Source organism: Belonocnema kinseyi, chromosome 6, assembly GCF_010883055.1.
Source record: "Belonocnema kinseyi isolate 2016_QV_RU_SX_M_011 chromosome 6, B_treatae_v1, whole genome shotgun sequence".
Lineage (NCBI taxonomy): Eukaryota > Metazoa > Arthropoda > Insecta > Hymenoptera > Cynipidae > Belonocnema > Belonocnema kinseyi.
The window spans coordinates 49,598,273-49,623,478 of NC_046662.1; the positions used below are offsets into that span (position 1 = coordinate 49,598,273).

General features: G+C 27.2%; 1 protein-coding gene across 1 annotated transcript in view; it reads right to left on the reverse strand.

The window, feature by feature from the left end:
* Window positions 1-24,406, reverse strand: part of LOC117175374 (GTP-binding protein RAD-like) — a 256,115-nt gene extending 231,709 nt beyond the window's left edge. Inside the window, exon 1 of the mRNA XM_033365083.1 lies at window positions 24,216-24,406. Within this exon, the coding sequence (XP_033220974.1) occupies window positions 24,216-24,406 (191 nt within the window). The remainder of the gene's footprint in view (window positions 1-24,215) is intronic.
* Between the last annotated feature and the right edge of the window lie 800 nt (window positions 24,407-25,206).

Below are 25,206 nucleotides of genomic sequence, written 5' to 3' on the forward strand. Positions count from 1 at the left end.
TGTGTAACTCTTTAAAACACTTTCGTGCTTCTTTGGAATATCTTAAAATCCTTGGAAATCTGCTAAAATAATTTCAAATCACTGGAAATTTAAATCTTTTGAAAACTCTTGAAATCTTGTTCGCAGTGAAAATAATTCATTTCTTTTTGATACATTGAGTAAAAATATAAAGACTTACGTAAAAAGTGTGGGGTTATTTCATTCTGAGATCTCAATATTTAGGTACTCACCTGAGAAAAAAATATAAGGGTTACTCATACTGTCATGAAATAAAGTACACAAATATTTAAATTAAAATTAAACATAAAAGACTCCTGACATTTTTTAATCAATTATAAATATAAGTAGCTTAAATAAATCGGTAACAGTTTTATGGAGCCTATAGAGAGAGATTGATCAGCGACCTGGGTCGCCTTACCCCAGGCCTAATTATAGAATAATAATAATAATAATAATAATAATAATAATAATATATTTTTAGGCGTTTTTTGGTTGGAAACATAAAAAATTAAGAGTTTTTAAAGATCATATAAAAAGAACAATTTTTAAATTAAACTTAATTTATTTTAATTTTAAGCCATTTAAAATTCATAATTCTTCAACTTCTATTTATATATTGAAATTCAAAACTTTTAATTATAAATAAATAATTTTTAGAAATAAGGCTTAGTGTTTTGAATAATTATGATTAAAATTGTATTGTTTTGAATATTTAATTTATAAATCGTCATTTTAAATGAATAGGCAATTGTTGCTAAATATTAAATTCTTTTTTTAGGACCAAAATTTTTAAATAAGAATATGCATTTAATTTTAATAGAACATTTATATAATACATAGGATCTAGCATGTAAAATAATTTTCGGACGAAGAATGTAATTTCTCGATTTGAGGGGAAAAATAATTTTAAATAGAAATTTCGAATGACTATTTTTAGGTTTATTTTTTTAATTGTTTTCATGGTTGTATACAAATAATTCTTTTACAAATCTTGGGAAAATTTAGAAAGTTTTTTGAAAATTTCAGATATGAAAAATAAAATTTTGGATTTAAATTTATTCAAAAAGGTGAATTTTCAACAAAATAAAGATTTGAATCCTCAGTCAAAAAAGATTTTAATTTCAAGCCCAAAATTTGCGATTTTGATAAAAAGAAGATGAAATTTTTACCAAAAGAGATGAATTTTTAAACTAAAAAGGTAAATATGCATCAACTTTGTTGATTTTTCAAAAAATAAAATTATTCATTCCAAAATTAAAAAAAAAATATATGCAAACTATGTCTTCAAAGAAGAAAAATTTAATACATACAAAATAGAAATTTCGAATGTCTATTTTCTCTTTTCTTTGTTTACTTTTGCTAAAGTTATATAAATATAGCTTTTCTAGGTTTCTCGAGAGAATTCAGAAAGATTTTAAAAAATTTGTGATATGTCAAAACAGTATCAAGAGAATTGCTAAACTAATTTTCTTTATTTGGCAGAATTTAACCAAATTTTTAGAATTTTGATCATCTTTGAATTCAGAACAATTACAGAATTGTGAAAAAACTTCAAAACTCTATTTTAAAGTCTTTAAAAATCTATATTATATTTATTAAAAAAAAAATGATTAAATTAAATTTTCTTTTAAAATTCAGTAAAACCTCTTCCAGATTCTTTTTTAAAAATTTTCGAAATCTTTTGAAGTATTTCAACATATTTTTTAGGATAATCTTAAAATAAATTTTTCAAAATAAAAAATTATTTAAAGTTTTTCTTGAAGTCTCACAAAAAATTGTATTGTCTAGAAACTCTTTGAAATTCTTCAAAAGCTTCCAAGTTTTTTATTCCACATGTTCAAAAGTTTATATTAAAAAAATGTGTTTAAATCATTTTGATTTTGAAATTATTTTGGCATATTTTAAGAACTTCGTAAACCTTTCGTAATGGTATAAGGAAATCAGAAATCTTTCATAAGTAGAAATCAGAACTAGTTATATCTAAAGAAACATTATTAGAAGAAAAAAACTTTATTTTCAAGGTTAAATATTCCTTTTTTAAATGAATTTCTAATGTTCATTATTTAAGATTACTTGTCAAATAACTTTCGGGTAAAATGAGAAAATCTCTGCCTCTGCGCGGATTTGAACCGGGGACGCCACTATTCACGAGTGGAGCGTTAACCTATTACACCAATGAGGCTTCAGCAGATACTTTATCGTTTTTTCTATATTAACAGAATGCCTCCGTTCTGCATCTTTGTAACCTGTGAAATTTTAGTGATTATTTCTTTTTCGAATGAATTCAACGAATATTTTGAAATAGTGGCGTTCCCGGTTCAAATCCGGGTAGTGGCAGATTTTTTCTTGCTTCTCCAGATAATTATTTGACCAGAAATCGACAATATATATAAAAACAGGAATTAATAAATTACCCTACTTGAAAAAATAACATTAATTATTAAATTTCTTTTTTTGGTTCGAAAATAATTTTTCTAACCCAAAATTTAACTTTTTGAATTGAAGGTTTATCATTTTAAATAATAACTCATTTCTTTGATTAAAGATTCAAACATTTCTCATTAAAAGTTCATTCTTTTTTGGTGGAAAGTTTTCTCTTATATTTTTAGTAAAGAAATCATCTTTTTCGGATTCAACAATTCAACATTTTTTCTAAAACTTTTGTTCTTTCTTGATAGAAGAATCTGTATATTAGTTAAAAATAAAACTTTTTGGTTGAAAATTCTTCTGTTTTTGTTGTATTTAGGTGTATTTTATTAAAAATGAGAATCCTTAGATTGTAATATCAGCTATTTCATTTTTCGTTATTTCTTTGGTTGAAAATTCATCAATTTTGTTTAACATTTTTTCTAATTAATTTTTTTGACTAAAAAATTGATTATTCAATTTTCTGTTAAAAATTCATCCATTTTAGTTTAAAATTCAACTTTTTCATTGGGCATTGTTCTTTTTAGTTGCAAATTCAATTCTGTTTTTTGAATTTCATATATTTTGCTAAAAATTAATGTTTCTGGGTGAAGATTCAGAAATAAGGAAATATAAAATATAATAAAACATAAAAATAAAAATAAATTCTTTATTTTAAATATATAAAAAAGAGCGCTAAGTTTGTGGATATTTGAATTTTCCCGCAGTATAAATTACTATGCTGAATAATTTAGTCTAAATTATTTAACACATTTAGGTATTGAAAATTTCCAGACATAATCTAGCAGAGTTTTCTTTATCTTATCTGGAGTGTATGTCTAAATTTAGAAGCTGACGGTATTTTCTACAATCATTGTTAGAAAAACGCGTGTAATATTTACAAAAACTTTAATCTCATAATTTCGAAGAGGAAAAATATATCTTTTATAGTCAACAAATTTAATTTAAATTCTTGAGTGATATAAAGTTTTGTAATTTCATAAAAAATTAGGGCACAGAAGTTTGTGCAATGTTTATTTGAGGATTTTCTTCGTCCAATGTGTTACATCGAGCAGGTACATAAACTCTTCTAAAAAATAGGACGTCAGTTCTAAGAAAAAAAATATTTTGCTTTGTCTTCGAAGTAATTTTTGCTTTTACTAAAGAAGGAACGCGTAAAAAATGAAGTTCTCAAGCCATCTGCTGTCACTGTTTATTATTTGTGAGTATAAATAATACACTTAAAATTATTTATAAAAAAATTTATAATTTTTCTTAATTTCTTGTATCTGATTTATTTGTGGAAATCAAATAGACATAGATCAAATTCATTTTGAATATTTAAAAAAAGTTTAAAATTAGAAAAATGGTTACAGTATAGGGGAGTGTGGTCCTAAGTCGGCAAATTAGGAGGTTTTGTCGAAAAATGAAGATATACATGATTTAATGGTGCTTTATTATCTTTGGTTGGATATCACAATCCTTTATCTTCAATTTTATGTCATTCGAAACAGTTTAGAGTATTTTTTAAAGTCTATTTTTGTTATTTCCCAAAATAGTGATCCTAAGTCGGCACCCCTTAGTTCTGAGCCCCCATTTTAACACCACCCTTTTCCTGAACCACAAATGCACTTCGAAGGCCAAGGAGATTCCGCTTATAAAAGGACACCTACTAAAGACAAACAGAATGCAGTAAAAACAGAACCAAACTATTTAAAAAACCCAACAAGAGACAAGTGACATGAAATTAAAACACATTAAAATAAAATAACACACGAATAACAACAAAAGTGACCAAAAAAGTGCCGAGTCAGGACGGTCTGTTTGGTGCCGACTCAGGACGACCTGCTTGGTGCCGACTAAGGACCATTATGAATTTTTAGACATTTTATGCTATCACACACACGAAATAAATACAAATGAATAATTGACTTTGTGAGCTGAAAGCACACAAAACACAGAAACAAACGCACTTTATCGACTGAAATTTGCAAAATATTTACACACATGTAGTGGCTTTACAACAATTGAAGAAAATGTAAATGATGTGTTAATTGATTCTGTTAAAAAAACTTAATTTATCTACTAAAACAGGGACAAATTATTATTAGGAATTTAGTTATCTGAAAAAAGGAAATACATTTGTTAAAAAATGGCAAAACAATCAATTTGTTTAAATAAAAAGAAATTTTTTTGTGACCAAGTTTCATAACAAAAGGTATTTTTAAAATTTCGGAAGTTCATTTAAAAAACGAATTTCTTTTACTAGAAAATGACAATATTATGCATTTGTTGATCAATTTTGTTCAAACAAATAATACTAATTGTCTGAAATCAAATAATCGCACAAGAAAGCTATTAGAAAGCTTTTTTTGTCCTTTCTGTTAAAAAAACGAAATAAATCTATCAAATCTATTAATGACAAATGCATGCATTTGTTTATAAAATTTGATTAGATAATTAATAAATGTCTCTATTCTTTTATAGGTTATGTAGAAAAAAATTTTAATTCAGATTTTCAATTCAAAACACGCATCTGAAGTAACTATATCATTTTTACTAAAAATCTAACTTATGTTAATTAATTTGTTTATAAAAATTATAAACAATTTTTTAAATACCTGATACTGCTGAAAGTCATTCAAGACAAGTTTCGCCACTAATTCTATATACTTTCGCATAAATTGGATAAACTTTCACGAAATGAAATCTTCGTAATTTTTTAAAAATGAATTTTCATTGTAAAATAAAAAAAAATTAAACAACTTTTTGAAAAATATGCCTAGACAATTTGTTAGAAATTTCATAAGCATTAATTTTAAAAAAAATTTTAAATGCTTGAATAGTTTAGCTTAAAAGTTAATTTGTCCACCGATACTTAATTTGGCTGCACTGTGCCACGGCACGCGCGACACAGTTCGCCTGTGTCGTGCGTGCCGTGGCACGCGCGCTGAGTGCCGAGCGAAAAACAGCAATAACTTGCGACTCGATGAAAGTTTTAATGCATTCCTTTTTTTTTTTTAATGACCACATGCATGCAGAAAAATGTTATTAACAATAACTTTGGTAAAACTTCGAATTTTACCAAACCGCTCATATGATATTTTTAATTTATCCTTGGGAACCAAATAAAGTAATTTCCGCGAAAAAATTCAAACATCGAAAAATAGGTGGCACACTTGGCACACTTTGACCCATTTCAGACCTTTCAACATACAAGTAACCATATCATCACTCATGCCTTAATTCTATAATTAACAGGTTATTCTGGGAAGATTTCGAGTGAAAAAGAGATAGAACAGGATGAGTTCGGTATACAAGAACCTATTAGTGAAGTTCTTTGTTCACAAGAAAACAGACCAGTTTGCCACTTAAAGGATAAATGGGGATGAAACAAATACATTAAATGAATATTATAACAATGAGTACTTAGATCCTGACCTTCACAACGGAATAAAAAAATTTGAAGAAATCAAAACGGTGCCCAAAAGATAAGAAATTGAAGTAATAACTAAAGAATTGATAAAAAAAGTCTGCGATTCGAAAGCAGATCAATCAAAAATGGCAAAGCAAATTGATGAAAATATTTGCACCTTGGTTTACAACTAGTAAGTTTCCTGGAAATGTCCTTTTGATCTATAAAATCCAAAGTTTGAATATTTTAGTTTAAAAATTTACTGTTTATTTTTTAAGTTATTTTTTAAAAACAATTATATTTCTTTCTAGCGCTAAAGCCTGGCGTCACGGTTATAGGTTTACACCTTTTATTTCGCAACCTACTTGTGACGATTCAACTCGTCCGACGGTAACTGGCTACAATCAGGAGTATTTTCTGCAGTTTTTCACTCCTCTGACCAAATTTTCAGGCGTCTGTGAGTGCTTCTATTAAAAATCCGGCTGCAGACGGTAGGGGATTTCAGAGATTGATGTCCATTTAGATTTAAATTTTGATATGTATCTAGAATAATATCAGATTTCGAAATTTCCTACGATACAAGTGAAAATTTGAATTATTTCAGAATAATAAAAGTTTAGAATTGTATGTTTATTTTTTATTTCAAATACTCAATATTGAGCATTTTAACAGCTAGTTAACTTAAATGCTAAATATTCAACGGTAATAGTTACATTTAAGGTTACAAAAATTAAATTATTCAACAAAAAAGTAAATTTTTAACAAAAAAAGTTGGATTTTCAATTAAGGATATCAACTTTTTATTTGAAATAATAAATCTTTAACTGAAAATATTAATCTTTAAACAAGGAGATAAACCTGAAACTAAAATGATGAATCTTCAACAAAAAAGACAAAGTTTTTTACAGAACGGTTCAAATTTTAATCAAATCGTTTAATTTTTAAACAAAACAAAATAATCAACTTTCAATACAATTGAAATTTTTAAACAGATTGATGAGCTTTCAACTCGAAAAGATTTTTTAACAAAATCGTTTAAAGGTGAATTTTCAACCAAGAAAACTAATTGTAAGCAAAGAAGTTCAACTTTAACTAATCAGTTGACTTTTCAACTAACAAAGATAAATGTTTAACCATATTGTTAAATTTTTAACTAAAAGAGATACATTTCTAACAAAAAATGGATCAGTTAAAATTTTAGTTGGAAAAATTAATTGGCAACAAGAAGAATAAATTTTCAACAAAATAAGTAATTTTTTAATACAGTGATGAATTTTCAACTCAAATCATGAGTCTTTGATACAAAAATAAAATTTTCATTAAACTGTTGATCTTTCAACCAAGCAGTTCAATTTAAAACCAAAAAGATGAATTTTCGACGAACTGTCGAATTGAATCAAAAAAGACGAATTTCAATCAAATATTTATTTACTTAAGGAAAACATTAATTTTCAATGGATCAGTTGTTTTTTTAACCAAAAAGGATGAATTTCCGATCACAAATGTTAATTTTCGAACGATAAAGTATATTCAACAAAACACATATATTTTCAACTAGACAAGATCAATTTTTAATCAAAGGTATTCAACATTCAACTCAAAAGATGAGTTTTAAAAAAAAAATTAAGTTTTAGTACAGCAATTTAACTTTGAAACAAGTAGCTACATTTTTTAGAAATAAAGATGGCTTCGAGCAAAATAGTTGTATTTTTAACAAACTAATACAATTTTTAATTCGACTAAAAAGAGAAAAAGGCTAGTTTTTTGAAAGCAGGGGAAAAAGAATTTGCCAAGAAATAAAAAAATAGGTTCAAAAGCAGAAAAAGGATTAGTTTTTTAAAAACAGAAGAAAAAGGATTCCAAAGAAGTTATCGAAAATCGACAGCAATGCTTTCTAGATTTTTATTATTTCTACGAAAATTTTTTCTGGAACTTTTTCTCTTTCGAATCAAAATCATCATTCTTCTTGAAAATTGCCCGTTCCAAATCGCAATTGAAATTGTATTTTCTTTCTTAAATTTCCAAGCCAAGATTATACTTTATTATATATGTATATATATTTAATTCTGGTAAAACTAGTCAAAACAATGCATCAATTTTTAGTTAAAAATAATACAATGAAGCCATATGAACTGGTATTAACTTGGTGAGCTTTCTCGCGAATTAAGAATATTTGTACGTTTCTGATGTGAGTGAAGAAAGAACAATAAATCTGCAAAAATTTTAAATTGTGTTTAGAAACATACCTTGGAGTACCTAAGACTCGGCTAAATAAAAATCTATTTCGTTATCATAAATTAACTATACGATATATTACGTTATTATGAACTATTCTTTAAACCCCAAATACACATAAATTTCACTCGTTTCAAATTAAATTTTTATCTATTTTCCTTCACGGATCTTAAACGTGAAAGATAAGTAACAATCTTGTAATCTATTCACAAGGTGTCCCAAAACAAAGTGCCTGGACTTATATGGCTGTATAAAGAAAATAAAAATAAACCGAAACTTCTTTTGGATAAAACGTATTAAAGTTTTAGTTCTTGAGTTACTTAAGAATTAAGTGGGACCAATCAGGAGCGCCGCATAGAAAGTTTTATGCACGTGACAAGCAGTCGAACGCTGTGTTAGTGAACACTGCTTCTCCGCTCGGTATCCCCACTCTGAGAGCACGCTGTCACACCGCATCGTGTCGAACGTACAGCGGGCTCTAGAGTGGGGATATCGAGTGGAGGGACAACGTCCACTAACCCAGCGTTGACCACCCTCTCACAGACGTACGAATTTCTACGCGGCTCTCCTGATTGGTCTTGCTTAATCATTTCATAACTTAAAAAATACAGCTTCAATACATGTTTACCAAAGGAAATTTCGGTTTATTTTTTTGTATTATACAGCCATATAAGTTCGGACACTTAGTTCTGGGACACCCTGTTTAACTTGTTAGTTGACAAAACTAGATATTTTTCCTATGATGTTGCTTGAATTCTGTTTCATGAGACTTTGATATTTATTAATTATATTCAATGATGTCTATAAATTATTATACTAATTTTAAGCTTTTTTACACTCTCCCCCTGGCAAGTTTGAGCGCGCCTAGAGTGCGCGACTGTTGGTTCTCGCACTTCGCGCTCGATATTATATCATACTTATCTAGCGTTACGCACCGGTCTTTGTATTCACTCTACGGTTGTGCGTAGGCCTTTTAAAATTAAATTTCAAAGCATCGAAAAATGTAATTTGGTGATTGTGAATTCTCTTTTGTTAACGCTCCTTCAGCTTTAACGAATACATTTTCATAACGAATCGCGTGCTTCGCACTCGATGTTGTCCAAAATACGAATTTTCTTACATTATATTCAAATCTATCATATTTAATTTGCATTATATTTATTTCTGTACCTCGGTTTCAAGCTGTTTATTCAGACATTGAAAAATAAAGCACAAATTTTATTTTTATTGATTACTTCAAAATTTGTTTCTAATTTTGCATTAAATTTTATTTTTAGCTACCCTGGAAAATGTATACCATCCATGTAAATTTAGATCATTATAATTTATAATATGCACTGGTATTAAAACAAAAGCCTTTTCATTGTCATATTTATATGATTAAAAAAATTACTCATCCGATTAAGAAAATAATTGTGATTAAAAATGGTATTGCGCTTTGTGTTTTTTTCTATCATTTTAATTTAAAAAAATTTTAATGTTATTTTTTTATAATTCACACTAAAAATACAATCCTATGTAAGGTGGTTCTGAGAAAATTTTTAGATATAATTTAGGCAAAAAAAATTGTTAAATAAAATGTTATTGTAGCTTTTGTCCTTTTCCAAAAAGGAAGTTTTTTATTTTTAAGTTATTTTTAAACCAATTTGTAGATATTTTTTTGGTAAAAAACTTTTTTTTTATTAATTTTTTTCGCACCTTGTGTCATTTTTCAAAAATTTAATTTTGTTATTTCGTATGTTATTTTTTTACGATGAAAGCAAAAACTATGCATCTCATAAAAAATTACTAATCACAAATTTTGATGAGTTTTCACTATTTTTGAGATGAGCATCTTTTTTATATTCATTTTTTCATATCTTGTGTCCTTTGCCCATAAATTTTTATTTATTTATTTTCAATGATTTTATTTTACGAATGATATAAAAACTATGCACCCTATCAAAAATTGATTAATAACAAATTTTTAGATCTTTTTTAGGCACACGATTTTGAACTTCTGATATTTTTCACATATTGCATAGTTTGACAGCAAAATGGAATTTTTTATTTTTCATAACTTTTCGTTCTGCCAAATAGAAAAATATATATCGTGTTTCATTTAGCATAAGATTTTCATTTTCGTTCATTTTTTTTAATGTTGTAGCTGCTAAAACTCTGGTAATTTAAAAAAAAAGAAAAGTTATTGGGAGAAAATATTTGTCTCTTTAAGTATTGCGGTGGTAGTCAAATATTCTCAATACATTTCAAAATCAGCTCAATTTTTGAATTTTTAAACAAAGTGGCTGACTAACAAATTTTAATTTCAGTTTGGGACATCAAAGGCCAATCCAAAAGTCAAATTTTCCACAAATCTAATACCTTCTCTGATGAAAATATAAAAATTCTCTTTAACCACAAAAAATTATCTTTGACTAGAAAAATGGTTAGCCTGAATCAAACATATAGATTCTTTATTTTACATGAAGAAAAATTTGTAAAAAAATTTGAAAAATTATTATTATTATTATTATAATAAGTAAAACTTAAAGAATACATTTAAATGACATACGACAAGTGTGTCCTGATTTTGAAACTGTGAGCAGAAGAGTAATTTATAATATATTTAATGAAAGTTACAGCATAGTTAAAATAATTGGCAGCTCTGCTGCAACTGCGGTTTCCCAGGAAAATACTTAGTTTTCCTAATTTTTATCATAAATGATACAAAATATTATAAATAAATTTTTTTAAATCTTATAGACCTTTTTCAATTGTGTAAACTGTTTTGTTAACATTTTTTTTTGTATCTGTTGTTTGCAAGAAATATGCGAAAATTGCATTGCACGATAACAAATTTTTTTTGCCTTAAAGCTGATTTAGTCCACATAAAACTTGCCAGATATTTTACTTATAATAGTATAAATTTAATCAAAAAATGACAAAAAACATAAGTGTTTTTTTAGAAAATCAGCTTTTAATATTTTCGAAAGAACCTGTCTTAAATTTCCTATTTGGAACCTTTTTTAAAATTTTCCCTCGGATTTCGGAAGAAGGCGATAAACTCTTCCAGAATGTGGAAATAAATCTCAAATGTCTCAAATAGGTTAAAAGTTGTATCAAGTTGTATACGTGAAGGCTCGGAAAGCAGAACCGAACGTGCGCTGCAGAAAACGCGACGAAAGACCGTTTTCTCTTTCGTCGCGTTGCCGCGCGTTATCCCCACTCCTGCTTACTGCTCGAAGGCCCGTTCGGTTCTGCTGTTTTTTTTCGTCTTGATTTTAAATGGATTGGGTTTCTAATATCTATAAAAAATTGCGTTGTTCTAACTCGCTTATTTTGGTCAAATAAGGAAACTTCAAATGTAATTAAATGTTCCCTCTCTGATTAATAATCGAATTAAATATGGAAATCAAACTTTCCAGGTATCTAATGACCAACAAATAATTTTGTTACCAGGTGACCTAAAAAGTCGGGGACATTATTTTAATAAGTGGTCGTTAATCTGAAACCATAATTAGAAGGAAGGAATAATCAGAAGGAAGCTCTAATCTGTAATTATGCAATTAATGTTGAAATAATGCGTATAATTAAGAAATAAATCTAAGTCATACTTCAAGAGGTTTATCGATTTGAAAAAAAGGTTTTTCAGGGAAATATTAGCAAATTAAATTTATTTATATTTGTTTAATTTTATTTAAATATAGGGTGAACTAAAAATAATTGGTAGGTAGGATATTTTTGTCGAAAATACGCTCAATAAAAACCCTGTAATCCAGATAATTAGGGAGCGTTCATATATTACGTGACATTAGTGTCGCCCTCTTTAGTCCCACCCCCCGGTAACATTTTGTGTATGATATTTAAAAACATAATAGAGATTTTATAGATAAAACGAAAGGCTTATAAAAAAGAATTATTGTCTAGAAATAAATAAAAGAATATTTAAATGAAGGTTTTAGAATTTTAAAACACTTTTCAATGTAAAAAAGAAATAAAATAAAAATATCAATAATATAACATAAATATTTCAAATAACTATTTATTTCTTAAAAGTTAAAAATAAATAGAGTTTGAATTTAAATAAAATTCTGTGAATTTAGAAAAAGAAAATAAGTATTATCAGTTTGTCTTAAAATTTATTTAAACATAATTTTAATAGAATTCCTAAGAGTATTGAAAAAAGGAAATTAAATATTTCAGATGTATCAGAAAAGAATCTAGAAGAATGTGAAGACATTTTCTTTATCTTATAGAATATCACAAATTTTAGGAAAAATTCGAGTCTTTTTGAAAGATGTTTTGGACTTTTAAAAGTTTAAAAGAAATCAAGAATTATATAATGAATTTTCGGAGAAGTTTCTAAGTTGTAACATATTTCTAATCCTTTTAATATGTCTTAAACTCGTCAAAATGTTTTTAACCGACTCTAATTATTCTCAAAACTTTGAAAAATCATTCAAAATGTAAAAAAATTTTATTCTAATATTCTAAATTTTTCCAGAATTTTTAAGGAAATTTATTTAATCTCTTGAAACCTTTCGAAATTTAAAAAAAGCCAAAAGTTTATTTTTGAAATCTTTAAAAATACACATGAATAGAAATCTTTTAAAGCTTAAACTTTTTCTGGATCTCTTCAATTCTACTAAATATTTCTTGAATTTACTCGATTTTTATTTTATTTCACATTTCAATCTTACTGAATCGCAATATTTTGCTTTAAAATCGTCGACGCTCTTTTTCTAAATTTTTCATATGTTCAAAAACCTTTTTTAATTTCCTTTTAAAATTCGTAATTCAATTTAAAAAAATATTTAAGATTTTCACAGGAATGTTATTAAAATTCTTTTTAATCTTGTTAGATCTTCCAAACCTTCTAATCTTTAAAACTTTTTAAAATTTTTCTGAACTTTTTTACATTTTGCAAAAGTAAAATAAATACATTAAAATATTCCAGATTCTTCTTTTACGATTTTTGAAATCTCTTAACACTAGTTTCTCGAAATAAAAAGCTATTTTTAATTTTTCTAGATACCTGAACAAAATTACGAAACAGATAAATTATCAACCCGAAAAGTTTATTTTTTACTAAAGGAACGAATTTTGAATAAAACAGTTAAACATATATGGGTAGTTAACTTTTAAATTAAACAAAATTCTTCCAAAGGAAGTTAAATTTTTGACATAAAATGTTATTTTAAACAAACGCATGGAGTCGTAATATTGAATAAAAAATAGATAGAAGAGTTAAAGTAGAAAAATAGATAAAAAATAGTTAAGTTTTTCAGATAAAAGAATTAATTTTAAAAAAACTAATTTTTAACAAAATCATTAAATTCTGAAACAGAGGTAAATTTGCATGAAGAAAGATTAATTTTCTAACTAGAAAAATATAAATTTTTTAATAAAAGAGATTAAAATTAACTCAAAAGAAGAATTTTCTTCAAAATGCCTGCATTTTTTACCAATTAGTTGAACTTTTAACTTACAAAATATAAATTTCCAAACAAAAAATTAACAGTTCAGTTTTCAATTAAAAAAGTTAAACCTAAACAAAATAAAACAAATTTTCAACATCAGAGTTAATTTAGCAACCCAAAAGGTAAATAAACAAATTAAATTAATTATTTTAACTAAGTAGTTAAATTTTTTAAAAAATAATTAAATTTAAAAAAAATGCGAACTATCTGCAAAACCGAAAAGATTAATTAAAAAAAGTAAGTTAGTTTTTTACCAAAAAGATGAATTTGGAAGAGATAAAGGTGAACTATTTGCAGAACAGTTAAATTTTAAACAAAAAATTTAATTTTTCGACAAAACGTTTTCCAAAAAAAAAGAAAATAAAATCAACCAAAAAGTAGAATTTTCAACTAAAACTTTACATTATTAACCAACAATATGATTTTTTTTTTAACCAAGAAGATTAAATAGTAGTAGTTGTATTGTTGATCTAAAAGATGACTTATTGCAAAAATCGCTCCATTTTAAATAAATCAAATAAATTAATAACAAATGGTAAAATGGTTAACCAAACGAGTTTAATTCCGAAAGAAAAATATAATATAAACTGTACCAACAAAAAAAGTAGGATTTTCTTATAACTATTAATTAATTACATGCATTAATTCAGTCAGTTAATTATATGAATTATATTTATGATTATATTCATACATATTCACTCACATTATATTATTAAAAATTTTAGTAAAAATGAGCGATGGGGAAAAAGGAAACTTTCTGAAAAACACGCGAAAAAGAAAAGTTTTTTAAAAAATGGGAAAAACGGGGAAACTTATGATCAGGAAACTTAGTAAAACTTTCAATTGTAGTTTTTACACAAAAACCACCCTCGAATTGTTACGCAGTTTTTAAACTAGTTTGTGGCCCCTTACTAGATCAAAAAAAGTTAAATTATAATAAAAATTCATTCCAAAATTTTTTAATACAAAAAAGAAATGCAAGCCAAAAGAAATCGATTAAATATTGCCATTGAATAAGTTTTCATGGCAAAACAACCAACTCCACGAACAGTATCATAAATAAATTTTTGAATAAAAGTTCTTTATAATATCAATTTTAATATTTTTAATAATAAAATCTGCGAGAGTAATGCATTCAACTTGAAAAATGTAGCAGATGCCAATTATATTAATTAATTTGTTTATAACAAGTAAACAATAGAAAGAAATTCATCTGCAATCTAAATTTCCATTCATCTCTTTTTAAAAATATGTAGTTTTTAACTAAAGTACGGTCATTAAATCTTTAAAAAAATCATCGATTAATTCAGATTTGTAGTTGGCTGAGTTTGATTTTACAAAACTTTTTTATTCTCGACTGTGAAGCGCTTTGGATAGAAAATGGCAGAATAGGGTAAGGCGAATTTTTTTAAACTCGCAGGATGTCCGATAGTTGTAGTTTAATACCAGGATTTTCTACAAAAATTCACAAATAAAAAATATCTTATTTTTATGTTTCCACGATAAAGATGAAAATAGCAAATGTGACGAAGTTTTTGATGAAAAGCTATAAAAAATATTTTTTAATAGATCATAAGTTTTTTAAAATTATTATTTACAACTTTGAACCATGTTGGATCTTAGTACCAAAATAAAAATTTTGAAAAAATGCGCGGCAGTGGGGCTACGCGGCAGAAGTGAATATTTAAAGTATTAACTTTGCAATTTTTCTTAAGCAATCATCATGAATTTTGAGAACACCTTATGCTAATAGAGTGCAGAGGGAAAGACATAGAAAGAGACAGAGAGAGAGAGAGGAGATACAGACTTTCTTTAGTGTGACAGCAGTGGGGATATCAAAAATCAATCCTTAGAATAATTACTTTTTTCAACTTGCTCCCACCCCAAAAAATTTTCACTTAAAAAATAAGGAAAATGATTTATTCAGGCTTTAAAAATATCCAAGGAACATGAGACGATCACTCACATTTCATTTATTTCTGAATTTCATACAGTTGTGAAACGTAAGACGATCAATTAAAATTTGACTTTTTTATGAATTTCACACAGCTCTAAAAGACCGGACGATCATTCATATTATTATTTTATTATGAACTTCTATCATTTTTAAGACATGGGACGATCAAACACATTGTTACTAGTTTATGAATTTCATACTGGTATAAAACATAAAAAGTCTTGCGGATTATTTTTTTCTGAATTTGATGCTTCACTAAAACATAAGACGTTCACTCACATTGTTGTTTGTTTTTGAATTTCATAGTTCTAAAACATAGGACGATCATTCACACTTGCATCTGCTTTTGAATTTTCTTCTGTTTTAAGACATAGGAGGAAAGGCATTGTTAATTGTTTATCAATTAAATACAGTTCTAAAACATTAGGCCATCAATCGCATTGCCATTTATTTTGGAAATTCATTCGGCTTTAAAAGATAAGACCATCACTCACATTGTCATTTGTTTATAAATTTAATTCAGTTCTAAAACACAATACGATCATTCACATTTTCATTTGCTTCTAAATTTTATTCAGTTTTGAAACATAGAAGGATCAATCACATTGTTACTTGTTTATGAATTTTATTCAGTTCTAAAACAAAAGACGATCATTCGCATTGCCATTTGTTTCTGAATTTCATCACATTTTTGTTTATTTCTGAATTTCATCCAGTTCTAGAACATAGGACGATCTGTCGTATTGTTACTTATTTATGATTTTCATACAGTTTTAAAGCATAAGGCGATCAATGAAATTGACATTTGTTTCTGAATTTATTTCAACACTAGAAGATCATTCACATAATCATTTGATTCTGAATTTCACTCAGTTCTAAGACATAGGAGAATCAATCACATTGGTACTTGTTTATGAATTTCATGCAGTTCTTAAATACAACAAGACCATTCACATTGCCATTTGTTTCTAGATTTCAATCAGTTTTAAGAAATAGGACGATCAATCTCATAGTTACTTGTTTATGAATTTGATACAGTTCTGAAACACAATAAGACCATTCACATTGCCATTTGTTTCTAGATTTCAATCAGTTTTAAGAAATAGGACGATAAATCTCATTGTCACTTGTTTATAAATTTCATACAGTTCTAAAATATTTGGCGAAAAAATCACATTGTCGTTTGTTTCTGAATTTCATGCAGCACTTAAATATAAGATGATCAGTCCAATTATTCTTTGATTTTAAATTGCATCTAGTTCTGAAACATAGGACGATCAATCACAATGAAACTTATTTATGAATTTCATACAGTTCTAAAACATAAGGCGTTCAATCACATTGGAATTTTTTTGGAAATTAATGTGGTTTAAAACATACGACGATCACTCACATTGTCATTAGTTTCTGAATTCCATTAGTTAAGACATAAGAGAATCAATCATGTTGTCATTTGTTTATGAATTTCATACAGTTTTAAAGTACAATACGATCATTCACATGATAATTTGCTTCTGAATTTCATTTAGTCTTAAGACATAGAAGGATGAATCAGATTGTTACTTGTTTATGTATTTCATATAGCTTATGTATTTCATACACAAGACGATCATTCTCATTGTCATTTGTTTCTGAATTTCATTTAGTTTTAATAAATGTGGCGGTCAACCTCATTTTTACTTGATAATAAATTTCATACTGTTCTAAAGCATAATACAATCATTCATATTTTCATTTGTTTATGAATTACATGCAGTTCTAAAAAGTGAGGAAATCAATCACTTCGTCATTTCTTTCTGAAATTCATGCAGTTTTAAAACATAAGACGATCACTAACATTTGATTCTTTAATGAATTTCATATAGTTGTGAAACATAAGACTATCAATCACATGGTTACTTGTAAATGAATTTCATACAGAAACACATATAATGAGAGTGATCGTCTAATGTTTTCGAACTGCATGAAATTTATAATTAAGTGACAATGTGATTGATCTCTTTATGTTATAAAATTGTACAAAACTCATAAAAAAGTAATAATGTGATTGATCGTGTCGTGTTTCATTACTGTATGATAATTACAACTTTATATCATTTAAAATAAGGGTGAACATTTTTCAAGATATCTCAGAAACGGATAATAAGAATTCGAATTTTGTTCGAGATTACTATTTTGAATGAAAAAATAAACAAATTGACCTAGATTTGATATCAAAAACGTAAAGATGTAATAAAAAGAACTTAAAAATATAATAATTAAAATGGTATATTCTGGTCTAATTACAAGAGGTCTCAATACCTAATAATGTTCGGTGTTCGCACTGGGATCGAAGCCCATTTCACTGAGCTTCACGAATGAATTGATTGCCTTCAATCAATAACAGTTTTCGATTATAATTACAATTTCTAATGTTTCACACCGCAGGTAATGTGTCTATTAGTTTCCACCACTGGATTCATTTTTAATCCAGAAATATGAGCTAAAGAAATTTTCAGGAAACAGTTTCACAGAATATTCTTGAACATCATAACAAATTCTGGAACATTCCCAATTATTTTGAAGAAGATTCCAGAATGTTTACAAAAGTGATAAAATGATTTGGGTAATTGTTTACTTTAAATAATTTTCACGAAAACATTTGTATTTTTCTGAAAAAAGTGATAGGTAAGTTACTTTTTAAAATGAACTAGTTATCGTAAATATAAAGCCACAAAAAAAACTTGTTATCTCAAAATATAACTTTTTATTAGTTTATTTTTCAAACAAGTAACTATCGTTACTTTTTATTCCAAGGAACGTTGTAATTAAATTTTTATTTTACAGCGGGCAAAAATGACAATTTTCCTATGTTGGGATATAAATGTCTATGATTCTAGAAATTAATTTTTTGTTCTAAAATACTTTATTTAGATTTATCCGGTTACGACTCCTGCTTTTATGGGAGATTTACAACATCTTCAGACCAACAAAATATGTTTGATTTATAACTAAAGAATATAATCTTAAACTAAGCTGATAAATGTTCAACAATAAAAATTATTTTTAACAGTGAAATGAAATTTTAAGCATACTATTAAATTTTTAACGTAAAAGGATCAAATTTTAATACAGTGGATACATTTTCTACCAAAAGAAGAAGAAAATGTGACAAAATACGTGATTTTTCAACTCACAAGGAAGAAAAAATAAAATAGATTTTTAGCGAAAAAAAATATTATTTAACAACAATAAATTTAACAAAATAGTTCAATTTGTAACAGATGAGATGAATTTTCAACTATATCGATGTTATTTTATATAAAAAATATTTCAAATTAAGAACAGTAGAACTTGAATGAATCCCCTGAATTTCATTCGAAATCCGATAAAAAGAAATTCCCTCATTTTTTTATCGATTTTAACAGTTGCACTGTAATCTGTTTTTTTTACTTAAAATTAATAATCTTAGTCTAGTAGAATATTTATTATTATTGGTTAAATAATTTTTAATTATTTAAACAAATGCAATTAGTTTAAATAATTTTTTTTCTCGAAAATTTGTGTTTTTCTTCCTTGAAATTATTACTATTAGTCTTGTGGAATATTTAATAACATTAGTTCATTAATTTTCAATTGTTCGAACAAATTGAATTTGTCTAAGCAATTTTTTTAAAATATTTGATTTTCCCTGAACATTATTACTATTGGTCCAGAGGAATATTTATTAACATTAGTTCATTCATTTTCAATTATTTAAACAAATAGAATTTCTTTAAATAATTTCATTTTGTATTTTTTTAAACAAAAAATATTACTGTGGGTATAGTGGAATACTTATCAGTATAATTATTTACCGAATAACAATTAATTTAATAATGATTAATTTTTCAGTAATATTCAAGTAATAATTTTTATTTATTAAAAAAAATATATATATATATATAAATAATAAAAAAATGTTGCAAAATATTAATAATTTTCAATAAAAAAATTATTTAAACAAATTCCATTTGTTAAAACAATTAAATATTAATAACATAATTTTAATCAATATTCGGCTAAGCAATATTCGTTGCCCTCTAGCATGCAAAAAAATTTTGCATGCATTTTTGGACCACCCTAGTGGAGTCTAGTTACAACGAAAGTCCCATGAAAATTCGATTAACGACGGGTTGGGGGAGGGGGGGGGGTGATAAGTTTGATCCGAGAATCATATCAGGTTAGTGTTTTATGCTAATAATACAAAGTTAAATGAAAAAATGTAATTTTTGATTTTCTAGTATTTTTTATGTTGTCAAAATTAGAATTTTCGATATTTCAAGAAAATTAAAAAATTTGTTATGATAATCTTCTAGGGCATTCCAAAAACAACATTTTTCTTCTCTTGACTTTTTTTCATATCGTGCAGTACTTAGCTTAAAATGTTCATTTTCCTGTGTTTTTTGGAATTTTGTAAATGCTATAACTCTGGTAAATTTTGGATTTATCAATAAAAGGCTTTGGAATCAATTGTTCGTCTTTTGGAATAATATGAATATCCTTAAAGAAAATGTTTATATTTCGAAAAAAGCGGTCTCAAAAATATTCAAATTGCGTTCACTTTTTGAATTTTCATCCAAAATGGCTGGCTAACGTACTTGACCTTCAGTTTAAGATACTAAAAGAGTACACTGAAGGACAATACAATGTTTTAATTCATTCGAAATTTATCGTGCTAAAAAAATAAACATAAAAAAACCATCCACAAACAGACTGACAGACAGACTAATAGACATATTCGTAAAAACCTGTTCTTCGGAATCAGAAGGTCTCAAAGTGTGGACATTTGACAAAAACTGGCGGGGTAAAATTTTACACAAATTTAATACCTTCTCTGACGAGAATGTAAAAATGCAATAGTTGATATCGCTATCAAACAATTAATTGATTTTGAATCAAGAACTGGTAAATTCAACTAAAAAGTTCATTGTTCAACAGAAGAGCTGAATTTTAAACCAAAAACAATTTTTTAGTGAAAAAAAAACAAATTGTATAAATTTCAAGCTACAAACACGAATTTTTTACAAAATAGTTACATTTTTATGAAAAAATTCATTTTCTACGAAAAATTTAATTTTTTACCACAATAGATAAAATCTACTAAGTTGGTAATAAGCATTTCAACAAAAAGGATCAATTCTCTACTAATAATATTCGAATTTTCAAACAAAATGGTGAGTTTTTAACTGAAATAATAAATCTCTAGCTGGAAGATAAATTTTTAGTTTTTCGAGGTTTAAGAAAAATACCTTAAATTGTTACTTCAGTTGAGTTTCATCAATCGAGTTTTCAGTGTACTAAACAAAGTAACGATTTTTATAGTTACTGTTACTTAAAAAAAGTTAATAGTTCCGAATTCAGAAATTTCTGTTTAATTCAAAAACAATCCAGAAGTTTTTTGAAAAGGAATTGCAGGATTCTGGAGAAATCTCAAAATTCTAGTATATTCTAGACTATTCTTGAAAATATCAGAAAGTAAACGGATTTTCTCAGATTTTGTGTAAAAATGGAGACAGTGTCTTGATTTTTAAAAACTTAAAATAAAAATAGCCTAAGACTTGAAAATTTGAATGTGTTTCCTTAATTTATCAAAAAGAGCATCGAGAAATAAATAAAATAATAACATTTTCTTTTTGCCGAACCAAAATTCGGGAATTAAAGTAAAATGTACGGGATGAACATTTCTTATAGAATAAACAAAAAATAATCATTTATGATAAGTTTGGATTTTCTAAAATGTCTATTAGAAATTTAAATTGTATTTCGGTACATTTAATTTATTAATAACCTTTCAAACTAGGTAAATAAAAAATTAAAATATATGAACGTATAATCTTAAAAATTGAATTCAGATACTCATTCCACAACATCATAAATATTAAAACCTGCGTGTGGCAGTGGGGCCACACAGTAAAAGTAAAAAATTAAAGGATTGACTTTGATATTTCTTCTGAGAAATCATTATGAGTTTCGTGGAGATCGCATAGTAAGGTAATGCAGAAAGAGAGAGAAGATAGCGCATATATAGGCTTTGGTTAATCTAGCAGTAGTGGGGATATTGAAAAGGAGTCTTGATAGCAATTCCGAATCGCCGGAAAAAGGGAAGATACATATAGAGCGAAAGTATAGGCTATAGAAAGTGTACTTGTATTTTTAAGAAAAAATAATCTTGTATTATTAAAAGTTTTAGCCAATATTTAATTACTTAACATTAAAGTAAATAATAAATTCATGTCCCTTTATTTAAAAAAGAATTTTATTTTAATCTTTATGCGATTCAATATTGTAAACAAAACTATTCAGCTAGTACTAAATTAAACAGTTTGAGAGACAAATAGCATCGAACTATTATTGAAACTATTGAAACTATTTTGTCATTCATCTATATAGTAGAATATAGTACAATAATATCTGCCGAAAAAACTCGCTTATAATGATAAAGTAGATAACATGTGGCTGGATGATGAATGTAAAAAATTACTGAAATACATTTTACGTCGTATTTTGAGAAAGTTAATTATAACTGGGAACGAACTCATTATCGCCTGCTACGCTTTTGTTTGTTCACCCCTGAGGCTCGCCTGAGTGGCAACCGCAGACCCCGCTCACCCCGCGCACCTTCTGTTACACCTACCTGCGGCTCGGCGTCAATTCTCGGAAGGGCTATAGAAGGGAGGGCTATTGAAGGGTTTGACTGTATTCATTTTACTTAATTATTGCATATCTTATGGTTTAAGTAGATATGCATGGTTAGAGCTGTTATTAAAAGTAATAGTAAAAAAACATAAATCCATATAAACATGGATGATCAATAAAATTAAGAGTCTAATTTGTTTACTTTTGTAGTTTTAAATTTTGAATCAAGTGTTTACCACATGAGTAAAAAAGTAGCCATTACCATGTACACTACCAATGGAGGTTACGTGTTTTTATATAAGTGGAAGTTAGATCAACACAAATATATTTTTCTTAATTATTTATTTAAAATGTGAATAGAAGATAAAGTAGTTTTTTATATGGCATAATTTATTGCATGGAATATACAACGACGCTATGTACTATGAAAATAATTTTAGAATACAAGTATTTTTATTGGTCCACATTATCTCTGCTTCTGAGAATTTGCATATTAAATATCGCGCGAGAAGTCTTCTGTCACCTATCTAAAGTTTCAAAAGTCGTAGTATAGACTTTTTATAGTCGAGACGGAGCAATTGATTAATTACGGGTAGTATGGGTAGTGGGGGATGTCAAAAATCAAATGCATGCTCGAGCAGTCGTCTTCGAGCATTTGCGAGGTAAATATTGCGCGAGAAGTAAACACTTTTTGTGGGCTTCCATCACGCTCTCGAAATGGACTGTGAGCTCAAGTAGCGGCGGTAAAAAACAGCTAATATGATCATTGCATCGTTTTTGGGCACCTGTTGAATCATGACAAAAGACTAGGTTGAAGACTTTCCACATTCAATAAGAAATGTCACAGGGCAGCGCTGCTTGAGCGTGCGGTCCATTTAAAGAGCTTGGCTGAAGCCTACAGAAAGGTTTATTTGTCGCGCAACATTTAATTCGCAAATACTCGAAACCGACTGTTCAAGCAGGCAATTGGCTTCTGATGTCCCCCACTACCTATCTTGTCCGTCAGTTCCTCCCTTACTCTTTCTGGGCTATTGTGAATGATTAAACTGCGATACGCAATCTGGCGACGAAAATCCGAAATAGAAAGGATAGGTACGATTTTAAGGATGTATTTTAATTTAAACATAAAAGTGTTTTAACAATTTTAGTGGAATTTAAAGTACTCATTGGATACTAAAAATAAGTCTTTATTTAAATGAAAGGATTTTAGATGAAATTTACATCTTTTGAAGTGAAAAAACACATTTTTTGCACAAAATATTTTTCTAAAAAAAATGTTGTACCATTCATTGTGATTTTGAACATATTATAAACTTAAATGGACTTATTTTGACTTAAAAATGAACCCAAAGTAAATGTTGATCAATTAGACATGAAATATTTACTATTTAAGAATCTGATCTAAAAGTTAGGTTAGATTCTCGATTTCATTTCCAGTCGTCTATTATTCGTATTCTCTGCATAATCTGGATTAAATTTGTGTCTACATACATTAATCAAAGTTTATTTGAGCTATCAAAGATGGAAATTCTATCTAAAATGATTTGTTCTTCATTAAGAATTGTTTTTAGTATTCGATCATAGTTTTAGGCTTCACAAAACAATCTTTAAATCACCTTTATGCAACAATTAAAAATCGTCTTCAAATTGCACCTACTCTTTCTAGTTCCAGTTTCCGCAGTAGGTGGCAAAACGGTTGACCACTATTCCTGATAGAAAGTTTAGTCCTACTACTCATGGGACTTTAAAAGAGTGACTTAGCGCTACAAACAGGGTTTAATTTACATGCAATATTTACTCCGCAAATGTCTCAAGGTCACTGTTCGAGCATGCATTTTGTGACTGACCTATGAAAATCTAGTACTACTACTTATGGAACAGAACAAGCATACAACTGTCTAAAAACATGTCTGAGATTTTTCGTATAATCTATAACAAAATTTTGAAAAAGAATCGAGTTTTTTTCTAGAGGAAGATAACTTATTGCGCACACAATGATTCAGTCAATTAAATTTTTTTATTCAATAAAGTTCTGGAAAAATTGAGTAAGGAATGTTTTTTAGGAAAAAAAATTAATCTTGCAAACCTCGGAATAAGTTTGTCCTCGAGCATACTTGACAAGTCATCAGTGTCCTCCGTGAGTGCGGCAAAAAAGTCCTGGAACTTGTCGGGAAAATTGCTCGACGTACAAGTACTCGTAGAGGAGGAAATCTCTGTGGACGCTGCTTCTCTTTCGGTACCGTTATCATAGTACCTCTGTTCTGTCGACGTTGCCATAGGCACCACTTTGCCCCCTTATCGGATTGGTCATGAATTTGTTGGAAACTTTATTTATTCCCTCCGAGCCACTTTACTCTTCCATTCAAAGATATCAAGTTATTTTTAGTTTCAAAAGTACATTAAAGCCATATATATCCACACCACCAAAATAAAAATAGCGCTCTACGTAGGGGTCATGCAAAAACTATGTCACACTATTTTAAACATTTTTTTCACCCTCCACATCTCCATCACTTTATCGTTAAAATATAATTCTTTGTTTAATTTTCTTTGATAAACAAATAAAAGATAAAGCAAGCATAATATTTTAGGAAATTTCACAGTCCAGAGTTTTAGCTCACAAAAAAAGGGAAGTAGGATCATTTTTAATAAAAATAGGGACATTAATTCTTTTAGATAAAATTAATATATAGGTACTATATTGATTAGTTGCATTTTTAAACAAAAAAACTGAGTTGAGTTTGAAAACTAAAAAGTCAAAGCTTAAAAAAAACCGTTGACTTTTAAAACCTAAAACATAATTTTTTCAACAAAAGACTTGAAATTTGATTGAAATATTTGAATTTTCATTCTTAAAATATTATTTCTTAACAAACTTAACCAAAAAATATGGATTCACACAAAAATTAATTTGTATGGTATTTCAGTCAAAAAATATTTTAATTTCAAATAAAAAATAGTTGGATCCAACTGAAAAAGACGAATTTAAAAAAAATTTGAATCCTTAGTCAAAGCGGATTAATTTTTAGTCAAATTTTTGCATTTTTAACCAAAAAAGATAAAACTTCCATTAACAA